This window comes from Rousettus aegyptiacus, unplaced genomic scaffold (genome assembly GCF_014176215.1).
Source record: "Rousettus aegyptiacus isolate mRouAeg1 unplaced genomic scaffold, mRouAeg1.p scaffold_m13_p_6, whole genome shotgun sequence".
Lineage (NCBI taxonomy): Eukaryota > Metazoa > Chordata > Mammalia > Chiroptera > Pteropodidae > Rousettus > Rousettus aegyptiacus.
Genome location: NW_023416309.1, coordinates 106,060,117 through 106,084,698, shown reverse-complemented (window position 1 = coordinate 106,084,698; position 24,582 = coordinate 106,060,117). Strand labels below are relative to the sequence as shown.

The 24,582-nt window shown below is 54.2% G+C and overlaps 1 protein-coding gene across 6 annotated transcripts in view; it reads right to left on the bottom strand.

Moving 5' to 3' along the window:
• Window positions 1–5,492: 5,492 nt before the first annotated feature.
• AXIN2 (axin 2) overlaps window positions 5,493–24,582 on the bottom strand; it is a 30,198-nt gene continuing 11,108 nt past the window's right edge. For 4 of the 6 annotated variants that reach the window (XM_016143679.2, XM_036223205.1, XM_016143681.2 and 1 more), the window contains 9 exons: window positions 24,357–24,497; window positions 16,478–16,580; window positions 14,086–14,226; window positions 13,454–13,986; window positions 13,039–13,218; window positions 12,529–12,735; window positions 11,855–11,950; window positions 10,455–10,622; window positions 5,493–7,017 (listed from right to left, as the gene is read on the bottom strand). In XM_016143679.2, coding sequence (XP_015999165.2) covers window positions 6,891–7,017; window positions 10,455–10,622; window positions 11,855–11,950; window positions 12,529–12,735; window positions 13,039–13,218; window positions 13,454–13,986; window positions 14,086–14,226; window positions 16,478–16,580; window positions 24,357–24,497 — 1,696 coding nt within the window. In that variant the 3' untranslated portion in view covers window positions 5,493–6,890. The remainder of the gene's footprint in view (window positions 7,018–10,454; window positions 10,623–11,854; window positions 11,951–12,528; window positions 12,736–13,038; window positions 13,219–13,453; window positions 13,987–14,085; window positions 14,227–16,477; window positions 16,581–24,356; window positions 24,498–24,582) is intronic. The other 2 variants (XM_016143683.2, XM_036223206.1) reach the window with 2 other exon arrangements.

The following is a 24,582-nucleotide window of genomic DNA, read 5'->3' as shown; positions in this document are numbered from 1 at the left end:
GCCAGCCTCGGGGATCTGGGGCCACCAGAAGCTGGAAGAGGCAGAGAGCCCTGCTACCCCCACAGGTGTCAGAGGGAGCAGGTCTTGCAGATACTTAGATTTTGAACTTCCCGCCACCAGAATGGTGAGATGATTCATTTCAGTTGTTCTACACTATCTAGTTTGTGGCGCTTCGTTACAGCAGCCCCAAACGAAGACAGCAGTTTAACAGAGATTGAATTAATATAGGCTATGAAGTGCTTCGAAATTGGTTAAAGGCGTTAGTTAACAAATGGAATAGATTGAGTCCTTGGCGGTGACTTCCGCCTGCCCAGGGCGTGTTTATGAATGCCCTACCATGGGCATCTGCGCTTCCACAAAGCAGCCACAACCACTGCACGTCCAGGAGCCCATGGCTAGGCTCTGGCCACCTCTCCCAGCTCAATGCCCCTTGGCACCCAGGGAGCTGGGAACAGAGGCCCACAAGGCTGCCATAAAGCCCTGTGTCACCCTGACTTTGCTGGTCCACAGACTAGAGCCAAAGGAAGATGCCTCTGCCTCCCAGTGAGCAAACCTAAATGCTGGAACCCACGTTGCCTCTGGACACAAAGCGGTCTGGAAAATGTGGCGTTTAGATTTCCCACCTCCGCAGTACGAGAAGGCACGCTGCAAATAAAGAGGAAAGATGGCCGAAGGGGCAATCCACAGCATCCACCACAACTGGCATTGCCAGGTGGAATGCCGCATGCCCAACCGAGTTTGCATTTCAGATAAACAGATACGTTTCTAGTGTAAATACGGCCTCACTATTGCATGGGACATACTTATACTAAAGAATTACTGTTTACCAGACATCGAAACTTAAGTGGGCATCCTGGATTTTAATTCGCTGAATCTGGCAAGCCTACTGAAGACACATCGCACACAGCTAATTTCCAGCTTTTTCTTGTTGCGATCATGGGAGAGGGCAGGAGAGAAAGCCGGCCCTCAACCCCCGCCACCATCGGATCTTCGCCCTGACCCTCTCCACGTACCATGTCTGACACAAGCAGCATGGGAGGCTCAGTAGCAGGGGTTCCCCAAACATAATTTGAGCCCAAGTTTGGAAAGATGGAGCGAAGTCGAATGTTGGTTGAAGGAGGATGATCTGGTCTGGTCACAGGGTACCTGGATGAATTTTACCTAAGGCTTCAGTCACAGGCCTTGCTCTCGATGTGGCTTACAACTCCGGGGAGGAAAAAGAAAAAAGAAAAAAAATAGCGTAGGTGAGCATAGGCTCAGCACTCGAGAAAAACAGAGTCCACTGGGGTCCTGAGAGAGAAGGCTGGGGGAGGGGAGGGAGAAGCATGGGGTCAGCTTGGCTTCACATGGCACAGGTGACAGCCAGGGGGGAGAAGGGCTGAGCAAAGTCCGGCACGAAGACCAGAAAGTGGAGGCTGGAGGCAGCGAGAGCACCTGACAGGTACGGGGCCCTTATCGTGGGCCAGATTCTCTTCTAAGAACGGTGCTCACCTTAGCAACTTGCATCAGTGCTGTGAAGAACGACCATCCTCATTTTACGAAGAGGCGGACCCAGGTAGAGGGAAGTTCATTGCTCAAGGCTGCTCGGCTCAGCCCGTAAGTGGAAATAACACCAGGAAGGCCATCTTGGCTCAGACTGAAGGGAGCCTTGACTATCCAGGCTGGAGATTTAAATCGATGGCACAAACTTGGGTGTCGATCACGTGCAAAGCCCTGGGGATTCAGAGACAAGTACGCCACTGCCTCGGACGGTCTTGCAGGATGTGGCCAAAAGCCCTAACAAGGACCATTGATCCAGAAATCCTACATGAAAAACCTTCATTCTAATAATTAAAGACTTTGCATTCCGAGGGAGTGTTTAGCTATAAAGATTTCATTACAACGTGACCTATAAGTGCAGACTTTGGAAACTAGAGAAATGCCCAACCATAAGTAACTCGTTAAATAAATGATAGTTCAGCCATACATCTGTCATGTTGTAGAATATAAAAAATATTTATTGATATGCAAATACGCCGATGACATGTTATTGAGTGAAAAATGCAGATTACGAAATAGTGTACACTGTATGGTCGTGTGTGTGCATGTGTGTGTGTGTGTGTGTTTATGTAGTTTAACCTGGAAGGATGTTGCGAAGTGTTGATAGCAGTTGCCTTAATCTTAGGTCCTACTCCTATAGACTATTTTTATTTTTATCTTTTTTGCTTCAATTCCATACATATCGAATGACTGGTAGATACCAGCCACTACGCCGGATACTGAGCACCTCACGCGAGGGTGAATAAAAGCACATTTACTCCCTGCCTCATAGATGAATAAGTGGGCAATTAAGTAATTATTGTATAGTTCCAGATTGGAACGTACGGCGAAAGAATGAAGTCCGGCGATGGAGATGGGGAGGGTCAGGTGAGGACGCACGTGGATCCAAAGGTCAGAGAAGACCTCTGACATTTAAGTCAAGACCTGAGGGCTGAAAAGGAGACGGACTTAGAAAGTTAAGATGAACTTAGGCTGTGTGTGTGTGGGGGTGGGGGGGACAGGGGGAGGCCCAGCAGAGGGAACGGCACATGCGAAGGCCCTGAGCAGCAGAGCACTTGAGAACTAACGGGTCAACAGGTCAGTGTGGTTGGAACTCAAGACTGATTATGTCTTCAGAACTGGGCATTGTCAAGGTGAAGAACCCCCTGTTCAGGGCACTGTTCCTTCTGTGGCAGATCCTTTCTGAAGCACAGTCCTCCCAACACACACACACGCACACGCACGCACGCACACACGCACACGCCTGGGCACACAGATGTCTCATAAGCTGCCCGACCTAAGGTTCTGGGCAAACTCTACCTGTTCAGGCACAGAGACGACAACGGCTACTCCCTGGGATAACTCTGGTGACAGCCAGCATTTACCAAAATGTCTTAAAAAACTTTTCGTGTGTGGCCGTGTGTTTTGTGTGTGGTGGCGTGTGTGTGTGTGTGTGTGTGTGTGTGCATAATTGTTTATTTGTTTAAACCAAGTCACTACTACTTACTTCCTGGGACAAGTCACAGAGGCCAGAAAGCGCTCACTCTCTTATCAGATTTTTAGGTGGATAAAGTGAAATAATTGTTAAGATGTAAATCACACTTTTGAAACGCCTGTGTCATTTGGAGAGTTTCATTCTCCAAATTGTTTACTAACAGTGAAATTGTTCACTAACAGCGAAAAAAAAGAAACATTTTTCTTTACCAAAATAACGAGAAAAAAATCTTACCTAATAATTCAAATAGATAGAACATTTTCTTTGGGGAAATTGCCAATTTCCTTCCTTTTGACAGCGTGATTATGGTCCCACCAAGTTCTGGGGAGGGAGGAGAGTAAATCGGCACTCCTTTCCCCAACCCCCCCATTTCCAGCCGCTCTGCACAAAATGTCAAGAGTCCACATAGGCGAGAGTCCACGTAGAATTTCCAAGGAGAGCATAAGGTCACAGACTGACTGAAGAACAACGTTAAGAAGCTTCGAGCCAAGATTCGGCTCTAGCTGGAAGCCTTTCCAAACCGAGCAGCCTGCCAGCCCGTTTGCCCACCACCTTCTTGGTCCTGTCGCAGGAGCGGAAGCAGGGTGCCAGAGTCCAGGTATTGCAGCAAGGGCGGAGGGGGGGTGATAGTTCCACAGGAGCAGCTGATAACGCAGGTCATGAGGATGGAGCTGCCAGCAAAGATGCTGGCAAAGATGCCGGGCCAGGTCACCTCGCTTCATCACAGTCACCCTCGAAGGTGGGCACATGTATGATCCCCACTTAATCGATGAGGAAACTGTGGCTCCCCGAGGAGACACAACCTGAAGTGGACTCAGCCCCACGGTCTGCCCCTCACTGAGGATTAGTCGGTCAACCGTCAGAGAAATAAGGCCGGCGCACACGGAGAGTGCCTAGGAGATGAGGACCAAGGAGGTGAGCCCGACTCGAAGCTGGGCCTAGAAGGGGTTGGAGCCATGAAGACTAGAGCAGAGAAACACCCGGAGAGGCCGGAGACGCACAAGTCTTGTCCCATCTGTCAGTTTGGGGCGGGTGACTATGATTCGCCAGATCCCAGGTGAGAACCCAGGGGCGGGAGGAGGGAGAGGGGTTCTGGAAGAGCTGGGGACAGGGAAGGAAGGGGCTGGCAGCACAGCTGTGTTTTAGCTTTTTGAGTCACAGATCTCTTTAAGGCTCTAATAAAACTGTAGGCCCTCTCCTCAGAGGAAGGCACAGGCGATTCTGCAACGCCAGGGGCCCACATCCCAGAAGCCCACCCACGCCAGGCGAAGGGCGCCTGGTGGTTAAAGTGAGAGCAACAGAGAAACAGACCCTCTGGGAAGAGGTACAAACATGGGCGATGGCCAGTCTGGCTTCCTCTCACAGATGCGTATGGTTGGTCCCCCAGAAGGTGGTGGCTCAGAGGCTTGAACCCAGCTGAGTCTCAGCCCCAAGCCTGTTTTTCCTCATTATTCTCATTGGATGAACCAACTCAAAGTCCCTAAGATTAAAGTCATAACCCCTCGCCCCCACCACACACAGCAGGCTGCATCTCTCTTGGGTTAGGGCCTAACATTTCTGAATGTGGCTTTGGGATACCCATGCTGCGGGACCCCATTCTAGCCTGGAGAGGAAGGGCGCAGCAAGCTGCATCATTAGGACAAAAATCAAGAGAGGAATGTTGCAGCCTGGTGTCCAGCTCCCACATAGCCTCAACTACTCCCCCACATAGCTGCCCCAGGCGCCTCGACACTGTCTAGTTCAAGCTGGCCCCCGGCCCCAATCAATCAGGGCCTCTCCTTAATCTAACCTGTCGGCCTCACACCAACTTGCAGCAGGAACCAGATCCGCTTCAGACCTCACCTCCTGAAAACTCAGCACATGAGACATCAAGTCCAACTTGTTGCTGGGAACAGTTCATCACAGGACTCCTTTACACAGACCTCCTCTCCCAATGCGAAATGCGATCTGGCCCCCCCAAGTGCTCTAGCGTAGGGCAACGTGCTTGGACGCTAAGCAAACTGCCCGCCGACTTCCACGGCCACACGTATTACACCGTCCACTGCTCTGCAGAAACTGCCCTTGTCCCTTTCCAGGACCACCTGCTGTTTGCTCCTGCCCCCTTTCCAGCCCAGACCCTCCAGGAGGCCATCGGTCGATTCTACCCAGCCCCGCTGGGAAGGCGGCTGGTCAGCGATGAGCTCACGGAACATTCCACATCTATATACCATTTTCTGAGAAGCTTTTCACCTGAGGTACTTCCGGAAGAGGCTGTAGGACATCAGAGGAAGTGCTGTCTGCAGCCTGGTCCAGGACAAGAAAACCCTCAGCCCGCACCCAGGTGAAGAAATCGTTTTTAAAAACCCCAGGGCTGGCCCAGATCAGGTCGTTAGAGATAGGCCCGAGCAGCCGAGACACTGAGCACATAAGAAAGATGTTCACATAACAAAGGCCGCCTCTGCCCTGCTCCCTGCCCCCCAGGATTCGAAGACGAGGCCAATGCTTTGAAAAATATAAAATTTTAATAAAGGCTACATCTCTTAATTACAATAATTATTGTACCAAGTAATTTTCCTTAAATGAACTCTTTATAATGCATAATTTACAGTATAAGTAGGAGAAAATGCCATGGCAAAAAGTCACTGAGTACAAGACTTGTAATAAAAAGGCATAAAATAGATTTATACATAAACCCCTTTCAAAAAACAAGGGAAAGCTGGAGCCCTGAATATAGGGCGACACACGGAGGGGGACCCCGTGCAGGTACAGGTACTGTACTGATTCAAAGTCAAGCACTAGAGATAGTGGATTAATACTCTTTTGTCGTACGATATATACACACGTATAGTACAGGTAACAACGGCGAACGGAATGTACAGATTAACTTAACACGAAAACCCGGACGTCAGGATGAAGGGGTGTGGAGGAGGGGGTGCGGCCAGGCCTCCCCGCACGGCTCGCTTCTGTGCAGAATGGCTGTGGCACAAAGACTAATCAAGGGGGGGTGGGGAACTCCGAGGAACTACGATTTCAAGAAGAGCACAAGGTGAGCCGCGAGGTTCTAGCGGGCCTCAGCCACCGGGCCCCGGTAGGGAGCTACAAGTTACAGGATGAATCCGGGACCCCTCCCCATGAGGCTCTGCCTTCCTCTGCAATGGGTCACCCCCCTAAATAATGACCCTCCACGTGGCGGTGATGGTGTAATCTAAGTCAAACCTCAAGACCTTTATGACAAAATAGAGCAGCATAGGAAAAAAAAAAATGCACCAATTTCTGCGTGTGTCAATGGCAGGGCACCGTTTAAAAAAAAAAATAAAAGTCTGTCTTCACTTGGAGAAACGCAGGGCAGAGCCTAATTCCTCTTTTAATGAAGACACCATTAACGCACTCCGAGTTCCGCTCCTCCGTTTGGAGGGAACGAGGAAAACCTCCCTCTCTCCCCCTTCCTATTTAAAGCAGCATATCCATAAACCCGGGACAGGGGTCATCGATCTGTTCAATAAATATCAGTGAGGATTCCTGTTCAGGTGAGCTATACACAGTTCCTCTTAGTGTATGGATTTCAGATCCCTAGGAAGTCATATATTATGTATGGCAGTCTCTCAAATACAGTCGGCATCTTCGATAGCCAAGAGTGGTCATGTTTTTAATAAATAGTTCAGGCTTTTCTTATCTCAGTACCCAGCTCGTGAATAATGAAAACCAACCTCCCCCCACCACCCTCCCAAAGGCCCAGTGGCCGGTTCATCCCTAGACTGTGTCTTCATTGGTTTTTTTTTTTTCTTTCTTTCTTTCTTTTTTCCTTCGAAATGTTTCGCCGCGGTCACGAACGAACGTCCAGAACCATTCCCGTGGGCCGCTGTGGCCCCCACGCCCGGCCGACGCCAGACGGGGCGGCTCAGTCGATCCGCTCCACCTTCCCCAGGATCCTGCCTTCGTACGTGGGGAGCACCGTCTCGTCGTCCCAGATCTCCTCGAACACCGCTCCGCAGGCAAACTCGTCGCTCGCTTTTTTGAAGTAATACCTTGAACGGAAAAACCCGGAGAGCGTCTCGGTCAAAGTGCGCTTCCTACTCTAGAAGAAGCGCTAAGTGCGCCCTGAAGACGGGTAATCTTGAGAGCTGTACTAAGGCCTTCGGCCTTCGGCTACCCGGGCTGGCCGAGGGGCACAAACCAGCAGGCCTGGGCCACTCGGGGGTAAGCTGGGCACCCCGGGAGTGGCGGCCTGGGCGGGCCCCCCCCCTGCAAACAGCTCTGAGGCTGCTCTCACCAACGAGCATGCACATTGTGAAAAGCGTACTTTGCAGACCAGAGCTGCTCCTTTCTGTCCCTTTTTTGGGGGGCTGGTGGGAGGCGGGAATGGGAAGGGCAAAGCAGGCCCAGAGTTCATTTGCAGCAGCCGCCAAGAAGGAGGTCCCCTCCAAGAGACCCCAGACTCCTCGCCTGAATCCGCGGAAGTCTGTGGAAGGCAGACTTCGGCTCGTTTCATCGGTCTGGAGGCGGACACCTCTTGTGCCTCCCACCATGCGGTGCCCGAGTGCCAGCTCTCCCAGCCGGTCTCTGGCACGGCCACGGGACAGCCACTGTGGGAGGCGGTCCTGCTTCCCAGGGTAGCAGACAACACCAGCCCCTCTTCCCCTGGGTCCCTCCCCCTCTCACCCACCCCTCCAAGGTCAAACACTAAGGGCCCTTCTATTATGCCCGCTGATTAAAGGCTTCTTTCATCCCACCCAGCCTTCTTTCTTCTGAGGCTGTTTAATTGTATGGACTCAAATGACCAGTCTCTCTCAGGAGAGACCCATTCGGAAGCGACGGCCGGCTCCCAGGCCCCTCCCGAGGACACGAAGCGAAGTCCTCTTCCCTCCCTGTCCCCAGCGACCAAGACCCCTCAGTCGGATTAAACTGGCCCCTGCAAGCTGTCACCTTCAACCAATAAAGGGCCACTCACAGAGGGAGGGTCACAGTCCCCTGGGGGGAGGCGGACAGCCTCTCTAAAATATTTAATTGTCTCAGGGTTATGGGTTGTTTTTTTGCTTTTATCTTTTCTCTGAAAAAAAAAAAAATTAATTCCCCTTGGTTAGAGCTAAGTTTTTTTCCTTAATGAAGGCAAGCCAAATACTTTCATAGGAGATAAGGCTAAGTTGAGCGAAACAGCTGGGTTTAGTCAAGGTTCTTTGTTTTTAGCATTCCCGGCTGGGCTGAAGCATCGGGGTGAACAGCATGGGTCTGGTGGGCCGGCGGCGAAAACGCTTCATGCAGGGGGGGCTCGGACTATCTGGGGGAGACGGTGAGAAAGCGGGGAGTGGGTACTGGGCACAGGCGACCCCCAGCTCGCCTCGCGATGCCCAAGTGGGGCTTTCATGGCAAACGGTGCAAACGACCTTTTCCATAATTGCAACCTCTCCCGGAGAGGGAGGGGACGCTCCCGGAGCCCCGCCCCCGAGACATCAAAAGGGCTCGCTGCCCTCACTTTCTCCAAGAAAACGGGCTTTTCCACTGCAACATGCTTTATGTGGCAAACTCTGCTGCTGACATCTGGCACCAATCGCATCTGGCACGTCTGGAGGGGCCGTTCTCCCTGTGAACCGCTGCCACAGTGAGATTACTCAACGCGGCCCAGGTCCCCCGCTCCCCGGCCCCGGCCTCATGGGGCTTTTTACTGGGGGGCGGGGCAGGGTGAGGGGGTGTGCATTAACTGTTAGGGCACCGCCCCTGCGGGTGGGGGCGGGGCACACACGAGGCATGGCACCCCGTGCCCCCACAACCCAGGAGGACCGCGAGCCCCGCTCCAGCCAGCCGGGAGAGCTCGCACAGAGAGATAAGGGGCTGGGAAGGGCCTGGCCACAGCCTGATCCAATCAGTAAAGAATTTAAGCGTGGACCGTTTGTGCGAGTCGTTGTGCATTAAAGGGGAGGCCGGGGCTTCAAAGCCAGGCTTATTAAGTGTGCCTTGGGAAAAAAAAAAAAAAAAAAATCAGAGCCAGATGTGGCCGGAGCGCTGCGCTCCGAGCCTCCCCTGCAGCCCCCCTGCTCCGCGGCCTCGGCCCTTCTCCCCGTGGGTCACCTGCAGTTCCCCTCCGAGCCCCGCTGGGTCAAAGCCGAGATCAGAATGGAGCCCCGGAGGGGCACGCTTGTGTAATTAGTTTCACCTTGTGTCTGTTCAGGATAGAGAAAGAAGCCGGGCCTGTTCCTCAATCCCTTTGATACACTTTCAGAACTGTCTCTGCCCAGGTGCAAAAGGGAAAGATGCAAGCCTGGCTCCACGCCCTGCTCGCCGGCCACCTACGGGGCCCCAGCCAGAGCCCCAAACCTTCCCCTGACAAAGGAACCACTCCGGGCCCCTGCCTGAATCGGCTCCCGGTGGAGGTGGGTGTAAAACTACACAGGGCCTGCTGGGGGAGGGGCGGGTCTGGGGCTCAGGAGCCCGTGCCCACCTGGCAGGCTGCTAAGTGCCATGAGAGTTCTCCACTGCCCTCCTCAGCTGGAGGCGGGATGCGTAGGCACTTTCTGGGCACTTTCTGGGCTCACACAGTGCCTCTCCTTCTACTGAGCACCTCACTTGCCTCCCCCTTGTCCCAGCTTGCATGCCGGACCCGACATATAGATGGAGCAGAACCCACATGCTCCCTTGGGATGAAGGCCATTGAGAAGGGCAGGTAGGACTCTAGATGAGCCCAGGTGGAGTCATCACCTGTCCCGTGTCAGGGGAAAGTGAACGAGAAATGGCCCAGGGCTGGCTCTCGGCTCTTTACCCTCTCCAGGGCGCTGGGAGGCAGGGCATCTCCACTGTGCAGACCAGGAAGGGAAGCCCAGAGGCGAGGTCCCTTCCCAAGGTCCTGGAAGGAAGCGTGGCCGCCCTGTCCACCCAGTGCCCACCCGCTTCTTTGTTCTGGACAAAAGAGAGCTCCTCCTTCCCATGACCCACGACACAGGGCGAGGCAGTTCCCCAGGCAGAAGAGTAAGTGAGGAGAACGCTGCTTACATTCCAGGCGGTGGTCTCTGCCCTGCCCCGAGCCTTTGGTTCAGACGGCCTCCTCGACACCCGAGCCAGGAGAGCAGTCTCCGAACTACTGGTCTGCCCATCTGTGTGTCTGTCTGTCCGTCTCCCCACCCTGCACCAACCTCCCTTGCAGGCAGAGGCTCCACAGACGGCCCCAGCCCAGCTCTCCTCTGACAGCAAAATGTCCCCTTTAAACTCAGCGTCTTGTTCACCTGGTAGAAAAAACCCTTCCAGCACCCAGAGCCCCTCTCAGCTGCTGCTGCTAAGTTATTCGTTAGTGGTGATGGGAGAGGAAATGAGAAGGGACGGAGCGTCCGGGCAGCCCACCCCCACAGCCACCCTGAGCCCGTCCCGAGCCCCCTTCCTCTTGACCACTCCCAGGTCTGGCCAGGCCAGGGAAGACTCTGGCTCTGGGTTCTGAGCAAAGGAGCTCTGGAGCAGGAAGAAGCTGCAGGGCTCGTACCTGTAATTTCCCTTTTTGCTGAGCTGCTCTTTAAAGTGGCCCAGGGTCAAGCTCTGAGCCTTCAGCATCCTCCTGTACGGGATTTCTTCTCCACAGAAAAAGTAAGTGACGACCAGCTCGCTGGCCTGGAGTGCATGGACCCCTGCTGGTTTCTTTGGCTCTTTGTGACTGAAAAGAAGATGATGGAAAACAAGTTTAGCACGTGAAGGCAGCAGACACTCACACGCGCTCCAAACGCTGTCTTCAGAGGTGAAGCGAGGCCGTAGCCGTGAGCTCAGACGCGACCTGGGTGTGAGCCAGTCACTCTGGCGGAGACACAGGCCAACCCCAGGGTCACCTGCATGAGGCGCACGAGAAGGGACAATTTCCTTGGCTGTACCAACTGCTCCTGTTTCCCTACCACCAAATGGGGGGGGGGGATCAGAGTAGTCTCTTTCAGGCGGGCTCCAACGGGGCTCTTGCCACGAAGACGAGAGAGGAGAAGCCACGACAGCCACAGGGATGCTCGCCCTGACCAGGCTGTGCTGTAGGGACCAACTCAGGGCACCTCCCAAGAGGGCAAGGAGGGCAGGGACGTGGGACACTACGGCCCACTGGGTTATGGGTAAGCTCCAGTCATCCCGACTTCCCCGTCTATTCTGAGTTTCTGTAGAGTGGCTTGGAAAAAAAAAAAAAAGTTACAGGCCCAAACAGCTGGGAGGCTAACGTCAACCAATTAAAACAAAAGGGTCCGGGGTGGTAGCTTATTCAGGACTTGAAACATTTGCTTATTGCTCAAGACGAACTAAGAAAAACTTTTTCAAAATTATTTAGACCATTCTAGATCTCCGCAGATTTCTTCTTAAATGTACCATCCATCCTGTAATTAAACGAGAAGCCAGGCTTCTCTGTCCACTTTGCAAGAGTATAAATTTACGAAATGAATCACGTACAATTAGGGGAGACACAGTTTTCCCCAAGCAGAACAAAGATCACTGTCTCTCCATCTCTGCAATGGTGGAGGCCCCATCTCCCCCACTCAGTGTGACCCAAAGAGGTTTCCAACCTGCTAACTTGCAAGCTGGGTGCGAGCAGCTTTTCCAGCCGGGTTTAAGGGTCCCTCTCCCCCACCTGCTAATGACTTCATGCCTCAGCTTTGGATGAGTGGGTGCCCAGGAACCCCGAGCCAGCCATCACTTCAGGAAGGAACACTTGTGTACAAGTCACGATGTGCGGCTCAGTACAGGCAGGGGGTTCGAAATCCTAATTTACGGCAACATCTGTGTTCACTAACATTACAATCAAGGTGATTTCACACACTAAAAAAAGGTTTTCAAAAATCACAACTGTGGAGGGTGAATGAACACGCTGAAACAGAAACCACTGGATGGAACTGAGCAATGCCAGGCAAAGACACTCACTCTTCTGAAGCCAGGCTTGGGCTGGAGAAGGGTGTGGCTCCTGTCTGACCCATGGCTGAGGGATTCCTGTCCCTCTGCTGACTGGCCACGCAGCACCTGAGGACACAGCCGGGACAAAGGGTTCAGAGGTAAGCCTGCTATCCCCAGGGCGGATGGGGAGTAGACAGAAAACTACTCTCTGGGGTCTCCTGCAGAGACACAGACCCGACTTCCAGCCAATGGGAGACCTAACTAACACCTCATGTTAACAGCGGCTCTCGGATGCCTGGAAGGCATCTTGGGAACATCCACCCTCAGCCTCCTGGGGGCCCAGGACTGGAAACAGCCAGCTCTGGCAAAGGGTAGAAGGCCCCAGGATTCCTCATCAGTCATGGCTTCTTATACACTCATCTAACCAGCCTTAAATGACCCAGGCATTTGTAAGGAATCACTGAAGTCTTCTGCTCCTTTTAAGCATGACTTAAACAGGTCCTGGTCAGTTCTACGATGAAGGACACCAAAGGGAACAAGTTCTAGAGGTTGGAAAGGTGAATCTTATGTGGCCAGAAGCAATTCCTCCTCCTTGAGGAAGGAACCAGACCCAGCAGAAAAGAAGACCCTTCCCTTAGCAACAAGCCAGGTGTTCACCTCCATATCCGACCCCTGCCTTGCACCCCGATGCCTCTTCCACTCACCGTTGCTTTGGGGGCTTCGACACCTCAGCCAGCCTGCGGCAGGCCTCCTCCAACTGTGCCAGGGTGTTGGGCGGGGTCAGGGGAGGCATCGCGGGGTCCTGGGTAAACGGGTGGGCACGGCCCCCCCACAAGTGGTGCCGCCCTGCTCGCTCCGCTGGGGACCCACGGCTCGATTCCAAGGGGTAGGCCTTTTTTGTGCTTTGGGCACTGAACATGGAATAAGGGGAGAGAAAGCAGAAGGAAAGGAATTGGGTTAGAAAAACTGGAAAATGTGACTTCTCTATTCTGCCTTCAGAAAGGAGAAAAAAATAACTACCATAACACGAACAGGAGGCACTGCCAAAAACATGGCATTTTTGTGGTCTGCTCAGGCCAACCTTTAATATTAAGATGGCAGAAGCAAACAGTCCTGTCACATCAGTATCTGGCCGACTGCAAAAATAGCCATCCCCACAATGCCTCATGGCGACTGCCCCAACCCTGGTGCCCAGTGGCGGCTGCGGTGTTTACCTATGGGGCTTGGGCTTGCTCTGCCGCTCAGTCTCCAGCATCCACTGCCAGACGTCCTGCGACCTGTCTCCTTCCTCCCCCGGCAGCTGCAGGGACCCGGCTCCTTCCCTGGTGGGCAGGGGCAGGCCCGGCTCCGAGCCTCTGCCGGTGCGCTTGGGCAGGGTACTGCCTCTGCTGCCCCTGTGGGGACCCGAGACCACACCCGCCCAGGGCGTTACATCTCTGAGGCTCCCCCAGCCGGATGGACAGACGGGCAGGGAGTGAGGTGACATGCACCTGCTGCCCCTGCCCCATCACACATCCTGGGCCTCCCCCCCTGCCTCCCGGAAGGGGAATGCCTGTGACCTCTGACCCCACCCCCCCAGCTGGTCTGCAGAGAAGCCCCCGCCCGACAGTTGGGTCTGCCCACACTTACCCGAACTGGTCCGCGGGCCCGGGCTCCGGCGCCCGGGGGTGGCTTTTGCACCGCGAGTAGCAGTAGTACTCGGGGCCGCCGGGGCAGAAGCAGCGCACCCTCTGCGCGGCCTCCGCCTCGAGCTCCTCCTGGGTCTTGGGGACGGCGTGGTGGTGGATGTAGTGGTGGTGGACGTGCTTCGTTGTCTGCTTGGTCACGAAGCCCTTGGCGCCCAGGAGGGGGCAGCCGGCCAGGGAGGCGGCGGCGGCGGCGGGGGGCAGCCTGCCCCCTGGCGGCAGGAGGGGGTGCGGGTGCTGCTGCTGCTGCTGGTGCTGGTGGTGGTGGTGGCGGTCCGGGGAGCGGGAGCGGGGGCTGTAGCGGCCAACGCCCGGGGACTGGCAGCCGGGGGTCTTGAGGACCCTGGACAGGTGGTCGTCCAGGATCGTCTGCGGGTCCTCCTCGTAGCTGCCGGAGGGCAGGAGGGAGAGGGGGTGCTGGGGGGGCGCCGCGTCCCGCGAGCCCGGCGCTAGGTCAGAGCCCTCCTTCTCTTCATCCTGGCGGTGGAGGCGGCAGAGGGGGCGCGGGGTGAGCCGAGGGACCCCGGGGCGCGGCGGGGCGCAGCGGGGTCGGGGCAGGGCCAGGGCCAGGGCTACCTCTCGGATCTGCTGCAGCCGGGCCTCCAGGCTGTGGCGACTCTCCAGCTCCAGCTGCAGCTTCTCCAGCCTGGAGATCAGCTCGGCGGCGAAGGCGGCGGGGTCCACAGGGGTCATCTCCTTGGGCAGGCGGTGGGTTCTCTACAGGAAAGGGACAGGGCATGTTTGGCCGGCCGGGGCGTGCGGCGGCCACGCCGGAGCTCCCCGGCCCCGCGACGTGCTCGGTGGCTCCGGGTCCGGGCAGAGCGCGACCGGCAGCCGCGAGCTTTATGCGCCGGCGCCGCGGCCTCATGGAGCGCCATGGTCCCCACCAGCGTTTGCCTTGGGCAGGAGCAGTTGGTCGCACTCCGAGAGGCCCCGCTTGTTCTCTCTGTAGTACAACCAGCCCATCAGTAGCTACTCTGAAGTAGAAAATCTTCAAAGACTGTTGTCAAACATAAAAAAAAAAAAAAAAAAAAAAGGCAGCCTCTGAGGTGGGGAGGGGAGAGAGAGAGAGAGACCAACTCAAGGAATAAAAAGTGGAGTCTAAACAGAAAGGGAGCTGGAAATTAAAAAAAAAAAAAAATAAGATTGGAAGGGAGGTGGGTTAGGGGGAGGAAAAGGGAGGGAAAAGAAGGGAGTCGCAGGGCCGGATCAGAAGAAGCGGTAATTTATTTCCTGGCCGCACACTGCGCACCTTTGAGGCGGTGTTGTCTCAACACTGGCCTAGATCTGCCTGCTTTCCTCCACCCCGCCTCTCTGTCTCTTTGTACAGAAAATGAAGAAAGCTGCTGCGGGCTAGTAGCAGAACACTGCTGAGTTTGGCTGCCTGAAGCTGATCTATCAAGGGAAAAGGGAACATCTCCAAATCAAGTGCGGAATATGAAAAGGCGGCGAGATCGCCTGCCAACAGCAGCGGCGAGAGAACCCCCGCTGCCCGGCTCTCTGTCCTTCCCCTGTCATCTCGCCCGCCCCCTCCCTCCTCCGCCGTTCTGCCTCCTTCCTCATTTCGCTCTGGCTTTGCCTTTTCAGTGGGGTGGGGTGGGGTGGGGGGGCAGCAAAAAGCCAACCCGCACGGGCCGGTGTTTCCCCCAGCAGGTGAGTGGGGCTCGCCGAGGCGGCCACTTAGCTGCAGAGGGGACAGAAAGCCCCCTCTGTGGGCGATGACCCCTCTCACTCAGGCTGGCTCCATGCGGCCCCCCATCAAAGGGCTGCCTTGTGCAGAAAGTCGATTTGCACATCCCAGGATGAAATTATCTAATTTACAAGCTTGGGTGATAGAACTTTATTAACACACATACATCCCTGCCCCATCGAAAAAAAAAAAGTTTATATCGTCAACACTGTTGTATTTGTGGCGGGGTACTTCCCCAGGAAAGCAATCTTAATACGCTCACTTAGGACAAGGTTAAGTCTGCCCAAGACTGTGTAAAGAGCTGTCAGAGAAGATGCCCCACCAATAATCTGCACTAAGGCAACACGGGATTAGCAATTCGGAGTGTTAATTTTCTAAATGCAATGTAACCCATGGACCTATTGGATTCTTGGAAGCATGCAGGAAGGATTCACAAACAGGGATGCTGCTCGAAGCTGAGCCTTCTCCTCCCCGCCCTAAGCAGCAGCCTGGGTCCTGCCAGAAGCACAGCTCCTGAAGTGTAGATGGGAGGCTCTCTCAAAGACAGGGGGCCACGTGCTGGCTGTCCTCCAGGCCGTGGACACAAAAGGGGCGGTCCCAGAAATGTCCACGGCACGCCGGCCTCTCATCTCAACTGCGGGAAGAAGCTGCTCATGGGATCCTCGTTTTCTACACACGTCATTCATTTAGCACGTGCTAGGTGCAGATTCCACAGCGGCACTAAGCCAAGGTCTGGGGTTGGAAACAGACAAGCTGGAAGGGCTGCCCTCCAGAGCTTCAGAAGCCAGCAGGAGAGATGGCCGAGTAAATGGCCAAACGGATGGCTGAAAAGACCAAGCTGCACAGTCAGCACAAGGAGAATGTCCCAGGGATGTGATTTTCCCCCCTCAGGAGGCAGAGACTCCTCTAGCCTCCTCGTTCACTCGGTCAATTGACAGGTGTTTATTAAGCACCTAGTATGTGCCAGGCACGGTTCCAGCATCTCTGGATATGGATGTTAACAGAATGGACAAAAGCTCGGGGCGGGGGGGGGGGCTTCCATTCAAGTGGGAACCCAATGAGCCACATGGATTATCACCTATTCTGTCCTGGTTTCGGGAAGCAACTGGTTTCTTTCTCACTGAGAATCTTCTTTTGTGAATTGAGAAAACGTAAAGGTCCAGGTAGGTCAGTGTGAGCTCCCCTGAGCGTCACACCCCAGTGACTCACACAGCACCTCTTGCTTGGTCTTCCCTTCCACCCCCTTCCCCTAGATGACCCCCGCGCTGCTATACTCACTGGGAAATGAGGTAGAGACACTTGGCCATTGGCCTTCACGCTGCGATGCATTTCTCTCTGGAGCTGTTTCTTACTCCCCACACGATAAGGAGGGATTCCATCTCTACGGGAAAGGAAAAGACAGAACCCACAGGCTCATGAGGATGCTTCCAGCACTCGGGATGCTACAAGACGTGCAGAGACCCCACCAGCGGACAGGGCCACACGCCTCCATGGGCGTGAGCCACTCGCCCCAGGCGCCAAGGCTGAACCCCCTGCCCATCGACCGTGTCTGGACATGGCTCTCTCTTGGACTCGGGACCATAGACTTGGAAAGAGCTTGGTGAGCTCATCTCTCAGGCTGTTCTCTCAGAACTGGGTCATGCTCCAGCCAGCCGAGTCAGAGCGAAGGCTCCCCTATTTTATAGGTTCTCCAAGCAGGAGATTCCAAGACCCCTTTGGTCCACCTAACAGTCCGTTGCCATGGTGACACACCACCCCAAATCAGGAAACCAGGTATGCCTTATGGAGCACACCAGGGCAAAATAGGAACAGGCACCAGAGTCGCAGCAGGCTGAGCTGGGCATCAGTGAAGGTATGCGTAATTCTCCAATGGTCGACCTCCCGTCATTTCCAAATTTCTCCCTCTTATAAATCACCACAGGCCGACCTTTGGGCTTCTTCTTTCCCTCAGCTCCAAACCCTACCACTCCTAACCAATGAAATGTCAAAGACATATGGACGGACCAATGTGGGCCATAAATAGGAAGCCCCTACCTACTATGTGGCATTCTGCGCAATTCGTTCAACTATGTGAATACCTACTATGACCCAACCTTGTTCTAGGCTACTGGGCAAGACAGCAGTGAAGAAAGTGGGTAAAAATGCAGAGGACTGCCCTTTTGAAGCTTATATTCTAACGGGGTGGTCCAGACAACAAGCCAAAAGATAAAAGAAAGATCTGCATTTCCTCAGGAGGTGGTAAGTACCCTGATGAATGAAGTACACTGCAGGAAATGAGAGAGGACCCCTGGTCTGGGGCGGGGGGACCGGAGTGGCAAGGTCAAAGTCTCCTCCCACCACTTAGTACTCACTGGCTTTAGGGCAAGCCAGGGGCGGGCAGGGGGACAGTGTCATGAAGTCCTCGCAAAGACCTGAAGGCAGTATGGGCCCCAGGGCCTTCATCATTATATTAAAAAAAAAAAGAAGAAGAAGAAGAAGAGGAGGAGGAAAGCAAGTGGAGGTAAGAAAAGCCTGTACACTACAGTCCGGTTAGTCTTCATTAGAAGCATGACCCGGAGATGCTATGATGTTTTTAAGAAGAATTTTGCTCTTGAAAGCAGTGGGGTGGTCAAGGTGGAACGATTTTCCCACCACCGGAGGCCACTTATTTACAAAAGCCTCAGGGTTCAAACAGTTCCATACTGAATCATACTGGGGAGGCTGTAAATATTGAAATGAGGTGTTTGGCTGTTTCCCTTTCCCTTTCTGCTCATCGTAGAGTGAAATGAAGAAAACACATCTCTGGCTCAGCAGCAGTGGGTGAAAAACAGCGGGGCCTAAAAATACCCAGGGGCGGCCGGAGGCTGACCTCTGCTCTGGCTCCTTATCTGCAAGGCCCTAGAATTCCAAGTGGCTGCCTCTTCCGGAAGTCTGCTGACCTGGGCCAGAGAACAGGGCCGCCGTGGGGATGGTGCGGACCACGGCAGATCGATAGATCAATGGCCTCTTAGCCAAGCCTTGGTTAAGAGGCACATAAAGAATAATCGATCATACTGAGGGTATAGGGGAAAAGCGAGAACAAGATCTAAAGCGAGGACTTACACCTGTGAGTCCTGTCCCAGAGGACAGCTGAGAGGGGCAGAGCCGGCGGGCGCTGTGGGAGCGTGAGCCGGCTGACCAGACCAGGCAGAGTTGCCCAGAGAGCCTCTGCTCGCTCAGGCCTGGGACTTGACTGGGCCCTTGAAGGCCAAGTAGGATAAAGGTTCTCAGTCCAGAAATTTACTGAATCGCCTGTGGCTTATTTACCAAAACTCAGTGTTTTCACCTTGGGATCGCTTATAAGACATGGCAGAAAACTGGGCTCTCACAAGCAAACATGGCTTGACCAGTAACCAAATTCCACGCCAGGTGACCGATTCCAATGGGATGCTGCCGGCCGCCATGTACCGACTTCCCGCTGTGGGTCAGACACACCTGCCGTATAATCCAGCTTCGCTGTCCCCAAAGCCCTAATTCCCCACCTCTGACAGATGACCAGCGTCACACACAGTCCCCAGATCCGAATTTAGTCCTTAACTCAACAACCTACACTCCCAGCCTCAAGAGGAGAAGCCAAGCCTCCTGTCTGAGCATGGGGGCGCCATTCCCTAAGGCCCAGGGAGTCACCAGACATTCTAAAAAAGGGAAATGGGAGCTCTGGGTAACATTCTGGAAAGTCCTCCCCCACCACTCAGTACTCACTGGCAATGGGGCATGCCAGCCGGTTCCCCACAGTGACCATCCCGTCCCCGTCTCCCACCGAAAATGGGTCCCACAGACTGGGCCTCATGTTGGGCTAATCAAGTTCTGCTACCCGGGGCTGCAAGACACGATCACATCCTTCTCCTGACCAGCGTTGCTTCTGCGGCCGTAAGAAAGGATGACACCGTTCCAGGCCTCTTCTGGACGACCCTGGGGGGCAGGAGTCAAAACACCCTATGGGCCCCAATGCGACACTCCTGTCCATCTCCTCCCAGACTCTGTCCTTGAGTGTCCTCCAGGAGCCTTCCCACTTTTCTCCTTTCCTCCCAGACTGAAATCAGAGCTTCTATGGTTTTTTTTTTTTTTAACCTTTTTCTTTTTCCATATAATGCAGAAAGGAAAGAGGTAGGTATGGAAGGCGGGCAGGGGAAGCAGGTCACAGGCCAATTAAAGGTCAGAGGAACGAATGATTTTTAAGCACATCCGCCCCCACCCCCTCCCACCCCACATCAACCAACACACCCCATTACACCCAGGGCAGTTGAAGGACCCACTACAGGAAAAGGGAGGCTTCCACTTGAAGAGGCTCAAAGAGGCTTAGCAGGCGCCTTCGAGGCAATGTGGCTTTAATTCTCCCCCTGCCAAGCATCTTCTTCCAAAACAGCCCCTCGTTCCAGAAGAGGGGCCTCTCTTCCTTCTCTCCGGGCTCTGCACGTCCACGCCCCGCTTCCCGGCTGCTCAGAACTGCGGGCTGAAGCGCACCCGACTCTGGGTCCCGCGCAGTCTCCTTTCATTAGAAACATTTTAGCTAACGAGCCCGCTGCCGGGCCCAGCTGTTTCTGGGGCGCGCTGGGTTTGAAGTGTGGACTCCACTTAGCTGCCATTTAAGCCGAGCCAATTAGCTCAGCCTTTCGACTCGGCGGTGCCCGGCCTAACCTGCGCGTCGCGCTCCCGAGGCTTTGAACCTGCGCGCGCGTGCGCTCAGCCGCCCGCGCGCGTCTCCATCTGGCGGCCCCTCGGAAGGCCGCCTCCGGCCGCCGCCGGCATCAAAAGCCCCGTTTGTCAGATAAGGGGCTATTTGAAGCTCACGCGGACGGATGCTTTCCCTGGTGTCCGACCTAAACCCGTAAATGAGATCCAAGGAGATAAAAATAAATAAGTAAGGGGACCTGCGCGCCGCCCCCCCCCCCACCGGCGTGCACAGTCTCGCCCTGGTTCTGCGACGCCCCCCAGCCCCCACTCCAGAGCAGATGCAGCCTATGAGTCAAGGGGGTCCGGATCCCAAGGGCGGCTCCTGCACAAAATGAAAAGGCGGCGACCCGGATCCACGCCGTGTGGGTGTCGCTTTCGCAGCTCCTGGCCGCCTCTAGAAGGGACATCGCACCTGGGCAGCAAAGAACCTGCTGCTTCTGAGGTTTTCGCCCCCCCCCCCCCCCCGGAGCAGCCCCAAAACGCTTCTGTCCCCAACACTCCAAAGACTGGGACTTAAGACATCATTAGCAGTCTGGCAGCTAACTTTCAAAAAAGAAAAAAAAAAATTTGAAAAAGCCATTCCTTCTGAGAAGGCAGGCTTCAGAGGAACAGCCTCGTAAAACAGCCTTCTCGGAGGCCTACTGAGAAGACCCACATCCCAGCCATCTTGAACAGGGCTTTTTACTTAGTGGGGAAACAGAAGTCAGCAGTGGGCTTTGGGGGAAGGCGATGACTGCTTTAAAGCCCCTGCCCACCGGCACCTCCAGGCCTGGGCGTCCCACATCCCTGGAAAAACCACGGGCAGGACTGGCCCAGCCAGGCTTCCTTCCACCCAGGCCTCTCTCGCTAAGGCCTCGGGACTTAATTGGTGCTGTTGCAAATGAGACGATCGCTTCCCTGGGCTTGTATCTAATGAACTCCAACCTTCTGGAGTCTATTGAAGGCCGTCTGTGACCCCCTCTCCCCCCTCCCCAGCCGCGTCCCCTCCCCAGCTCCCAGCAGGGCAGCCGGCCCCACTCCCCAGCCCCTGGCAGCCCCCCTGGCAGCCCCGGAGCTGGCCATTGTGACCAGGAGAAACAGCCAGGACCTTTTCATGCTTTACGGGGCGCTCCTATTCACTCGGCCAAGGAAATTTCAAAAGGGCCTGTTACCCTCTTATCCCTCTAAGCTTTCCCGGATGAACAATGGGCTGAAAGCGATTCAGTTCGGCTTTTCATCCCCCACACACTCTATGCCGCGCTCGGTGCTCTCATCTGCGCCTGGCCCACAATTGGCAGAGCTCTGAAGAGGAGACTAATCCCAGCCTTGGGATCCCGGGTGACCCGCCTGACACTGGGCAGATCACACACACCCAGGGCCAGCTGGCCAGAAAGTGCCACGCACAACCTGGCTTTTAGGGGACGTCAAGTCTGCTGGACAGGAGAGCAGGGAGGGCCCTGGGGACCCCCAGTGCCTGGCAGTTGAACCCACAGGAAGCTCTAACCTGAACATACATCCCATCCAACGAGCTCTTACTCTGAAGACCTCCTTGTCCCCACCACAGGAAGTATGAAGCCAACAGCCCTGGACAAACTACTCCCGAGAGGGTGATCCTGCACCCATGAGAACTGCCTTTCCAGTTGGTATAAACATGCCCAGGGGGGTCCAGTTGCCACGGCGACACCTGACTACCTGCCCACTCAGTTGGGAGAAGGCTCAGCACCTCCCAATGCTGATGTCAGGAAGGTGAGAGCCAATACTCTGAGCCCCCCGTCTCCAGGTACCTCCTCTTGGCACTGGCACCCTGATTTATTCATCACCGAGCCAAGGTAGCTTCACCTGGGAGGAACCTGAGCTTCTGCCATTTGGGACCTAAGGGAATGTGCTGTGTCCCAAAGAGAAAGCTGTTCCATGAGGGACTTGCCCTGCCGGTGCCGTATCAGAGGGGACCCCACTAGCCCACACTCGAAGCCCTGCTACCCAGAATGGCTGACTCGCGCAGGTAGCTCCTCTGAGCCCTGACAGTGGTTCTCCTGCACAAGTCCACAGTGCTTCAGCGACAGCCGGGAAGGCTGCGAGCTTTAATGGCACCTCTATGAAGATGAGGAAGTTTGTCTTTTGGGAAGGGGATGAAGAAAGAGGGGCAAAGGAGGAGGGTACAGGAAAGAAGATAAAACGCGTTCCCTCTTCCCTGAACCCATTAAAAAAGCAGCAGTGTGAGTGATCACTGATTTAAGTAAAAATAGAAGAAACTCAAAGTGGCTCAGGGGTCTCGTTATGCACTAGTTCTACTAACGTAACTCGTGTCAGGAATGTCTGTGCTTCTGGCGGGGAGTACCAGGTAAAGGGCAGGGGTCTGTGTCTGGCCTGGACCTGGGTTCCAACTCTTACCTGAGGAGCCTTCGAGTACGACCTTTACTTCCTCATCTGTGAGTCACAAGGGACCGCTGACCTTTCCGATTGGTCTTGGGAGGCTCAAACAGGTAAGAGGACCACACCCAAGTTATCTCATCGTGAACCCAAAATAACATCTCGAAGATGGGGACCAAAATGCAGGCTGGGGCCCAGGAAGCAAGCCAAAATGAGCCTCTCAGAAAACTAAACCCTTCTAGACTAAACCCTTCTAAACGAAACCCTTCTAGACTAAAGCCTCTTAGACTTACGTAAACTGCTTTAACTTAGGAGATTCTCTCAGTGCTCTCCCTTCAAATCCAACTTACCATTACTGTACACATAATGCGAAGATGCCCATGCAATCCACAAAATCATAAAAACTGAAGGAATAATGCTACTAGTAGCAAGCACATAGATAATGACCAAAAAAAAAAAAAAAAAAAAATGACAGCAAACAGAAAGATGAGAAAAAAGAAAACCCATTTTGAAATGGGGGCGCCCATGGGTGGGGGCAGATAGCCTCATATAACCTTGTATTCCATGAGGTAAATCTACAACAGATCTTGACGTTATGAAATTCAGATCTGGATGTTTACTATTCGGATCAGGAAATAAAGTATGCCTGTCTAATACTATTCAATAAAGACAAAGCAAAAACTCTATGTTCACCAAAGTATAATTTTTCTTCAAGTTCTATCCATGAAAGTATTGTTTTGTTTTCAAGTATGGATACCTAAAAGAGTCTGGCCTCAAGGGAAGCTTTTTTTGCTTTTTTTCTCCAGGTTGGATGAGAGATGTGTGTGCTTACCTTATTTTTACTCATGCCAAAATGCTATTCTTTCATTAAAGTGCAACGCTTCACCTTAAGGATATCCCTCCCTTTACCAACGGGAATCTGAGGCAACGCAGTAAAAGCCACAGGACTTTAATCAATACTAGAGTCCCCAAGCAGCCTCACCCTCTTCCTTCCAACCGGTTCCATGGCCAAGCAACAAGACACTGGCCAACAGAAACCAGATCATTTCAAACAAGCTGGAAGAATAGATGGTCCAGAAAAAGGAGCAAACTCTCAAGTCCGTATGCCAGAACTCGCACTGCTCAGCAGGCTTGCCCTTCGAAACTGTTCCTTCAGTGCAGAAATGCCGACTGGAAAATATCTGGGGAAAAGGCTTCAGAGAACCTTTCTAGAGGGTGGTATCGGGTGAGAAGCCCTTGCGGAGTTTTACGTCTGCCCCGCCCCCCACAGGTCTCCTGAATCAGAATCTCAAAGGATGAAAGAAGAGGAGGGTGCCCAGGCCCACACCCTCCATACACACCCTAGGAAACTTATACAGAATGTGAACTGTTCTCCACCCAGCGATCGCCCTGTATGACCGCGAATGACCCAAAACTCAAAACCCTGCCATCGATCTGCAAAAGATGCAAGATCAGACGCGACTTTGGAAGCGACCCCAACTTAGGACAGAACCGCACCCCTCCCCCCGACACAGAGCAGGCATTCCAACACTTGTTGAATTGGATGATGTCCATGCAAACACACCCATGGGTATCACACGCGGTGGCCCTTTAGAGCTCCGGATTTCTGACACCACCTTCGATGCCTTTCCTTCAAAGACAATGAACACCTGAACACGAACCCTTCTGGTGCCGTCCTGTCCCCCACCTGCTGGTTCTGCAGATGGGACACCTGGCTTTTAAGAGCAGCCGAGCGCTTCCGCCCACGGGCAAGGCAGGCAAAATGGGGACCAGAAGATGGGGTGTCAAGCTCAAGGAATTCACAGATATTCCTCTTCCTCTTAACTTTGCCCTTGCTTTAGTTTTCTTGTTACGGTACTATTCAACTTCTGTTTCAAGGCTCTAAGCTCAACACTACCCAGCCGACCATGTCACCCTCAACAGGCAGCACCGCACCCCTGGCACCCTCCCCCGCCACCCCCCATTACACAGGTGTCCACACACACACACACACACACACACACACACACACACACACGGGATTTGCAAACCAAGTGAGGATGGCTGGGACTCTGGGCAGCTGGCCTGGTGGGTCACAGTGCCAGTCACGTAACGACGCGGACACCGGAATACTTACACGCTGCTGTCCGTCATGGACATGGAGTCGTCGGTCAGCGCGTCACTGGATATCTCGCTGTCATTGGCACTGGTGGCTGGCGCAAAGACGTAGCCAGACCCTACGTGGTATGGATTGACAGGCTCGCTCCTCTTGAAGGACCTGCAGGAACACAAGGACAGCAGTGCATCGCGGGTTCTCGCCAGGAGCCCAGGTGGCCAGGTGGCCCCAGGACGGCTGAGTGCTC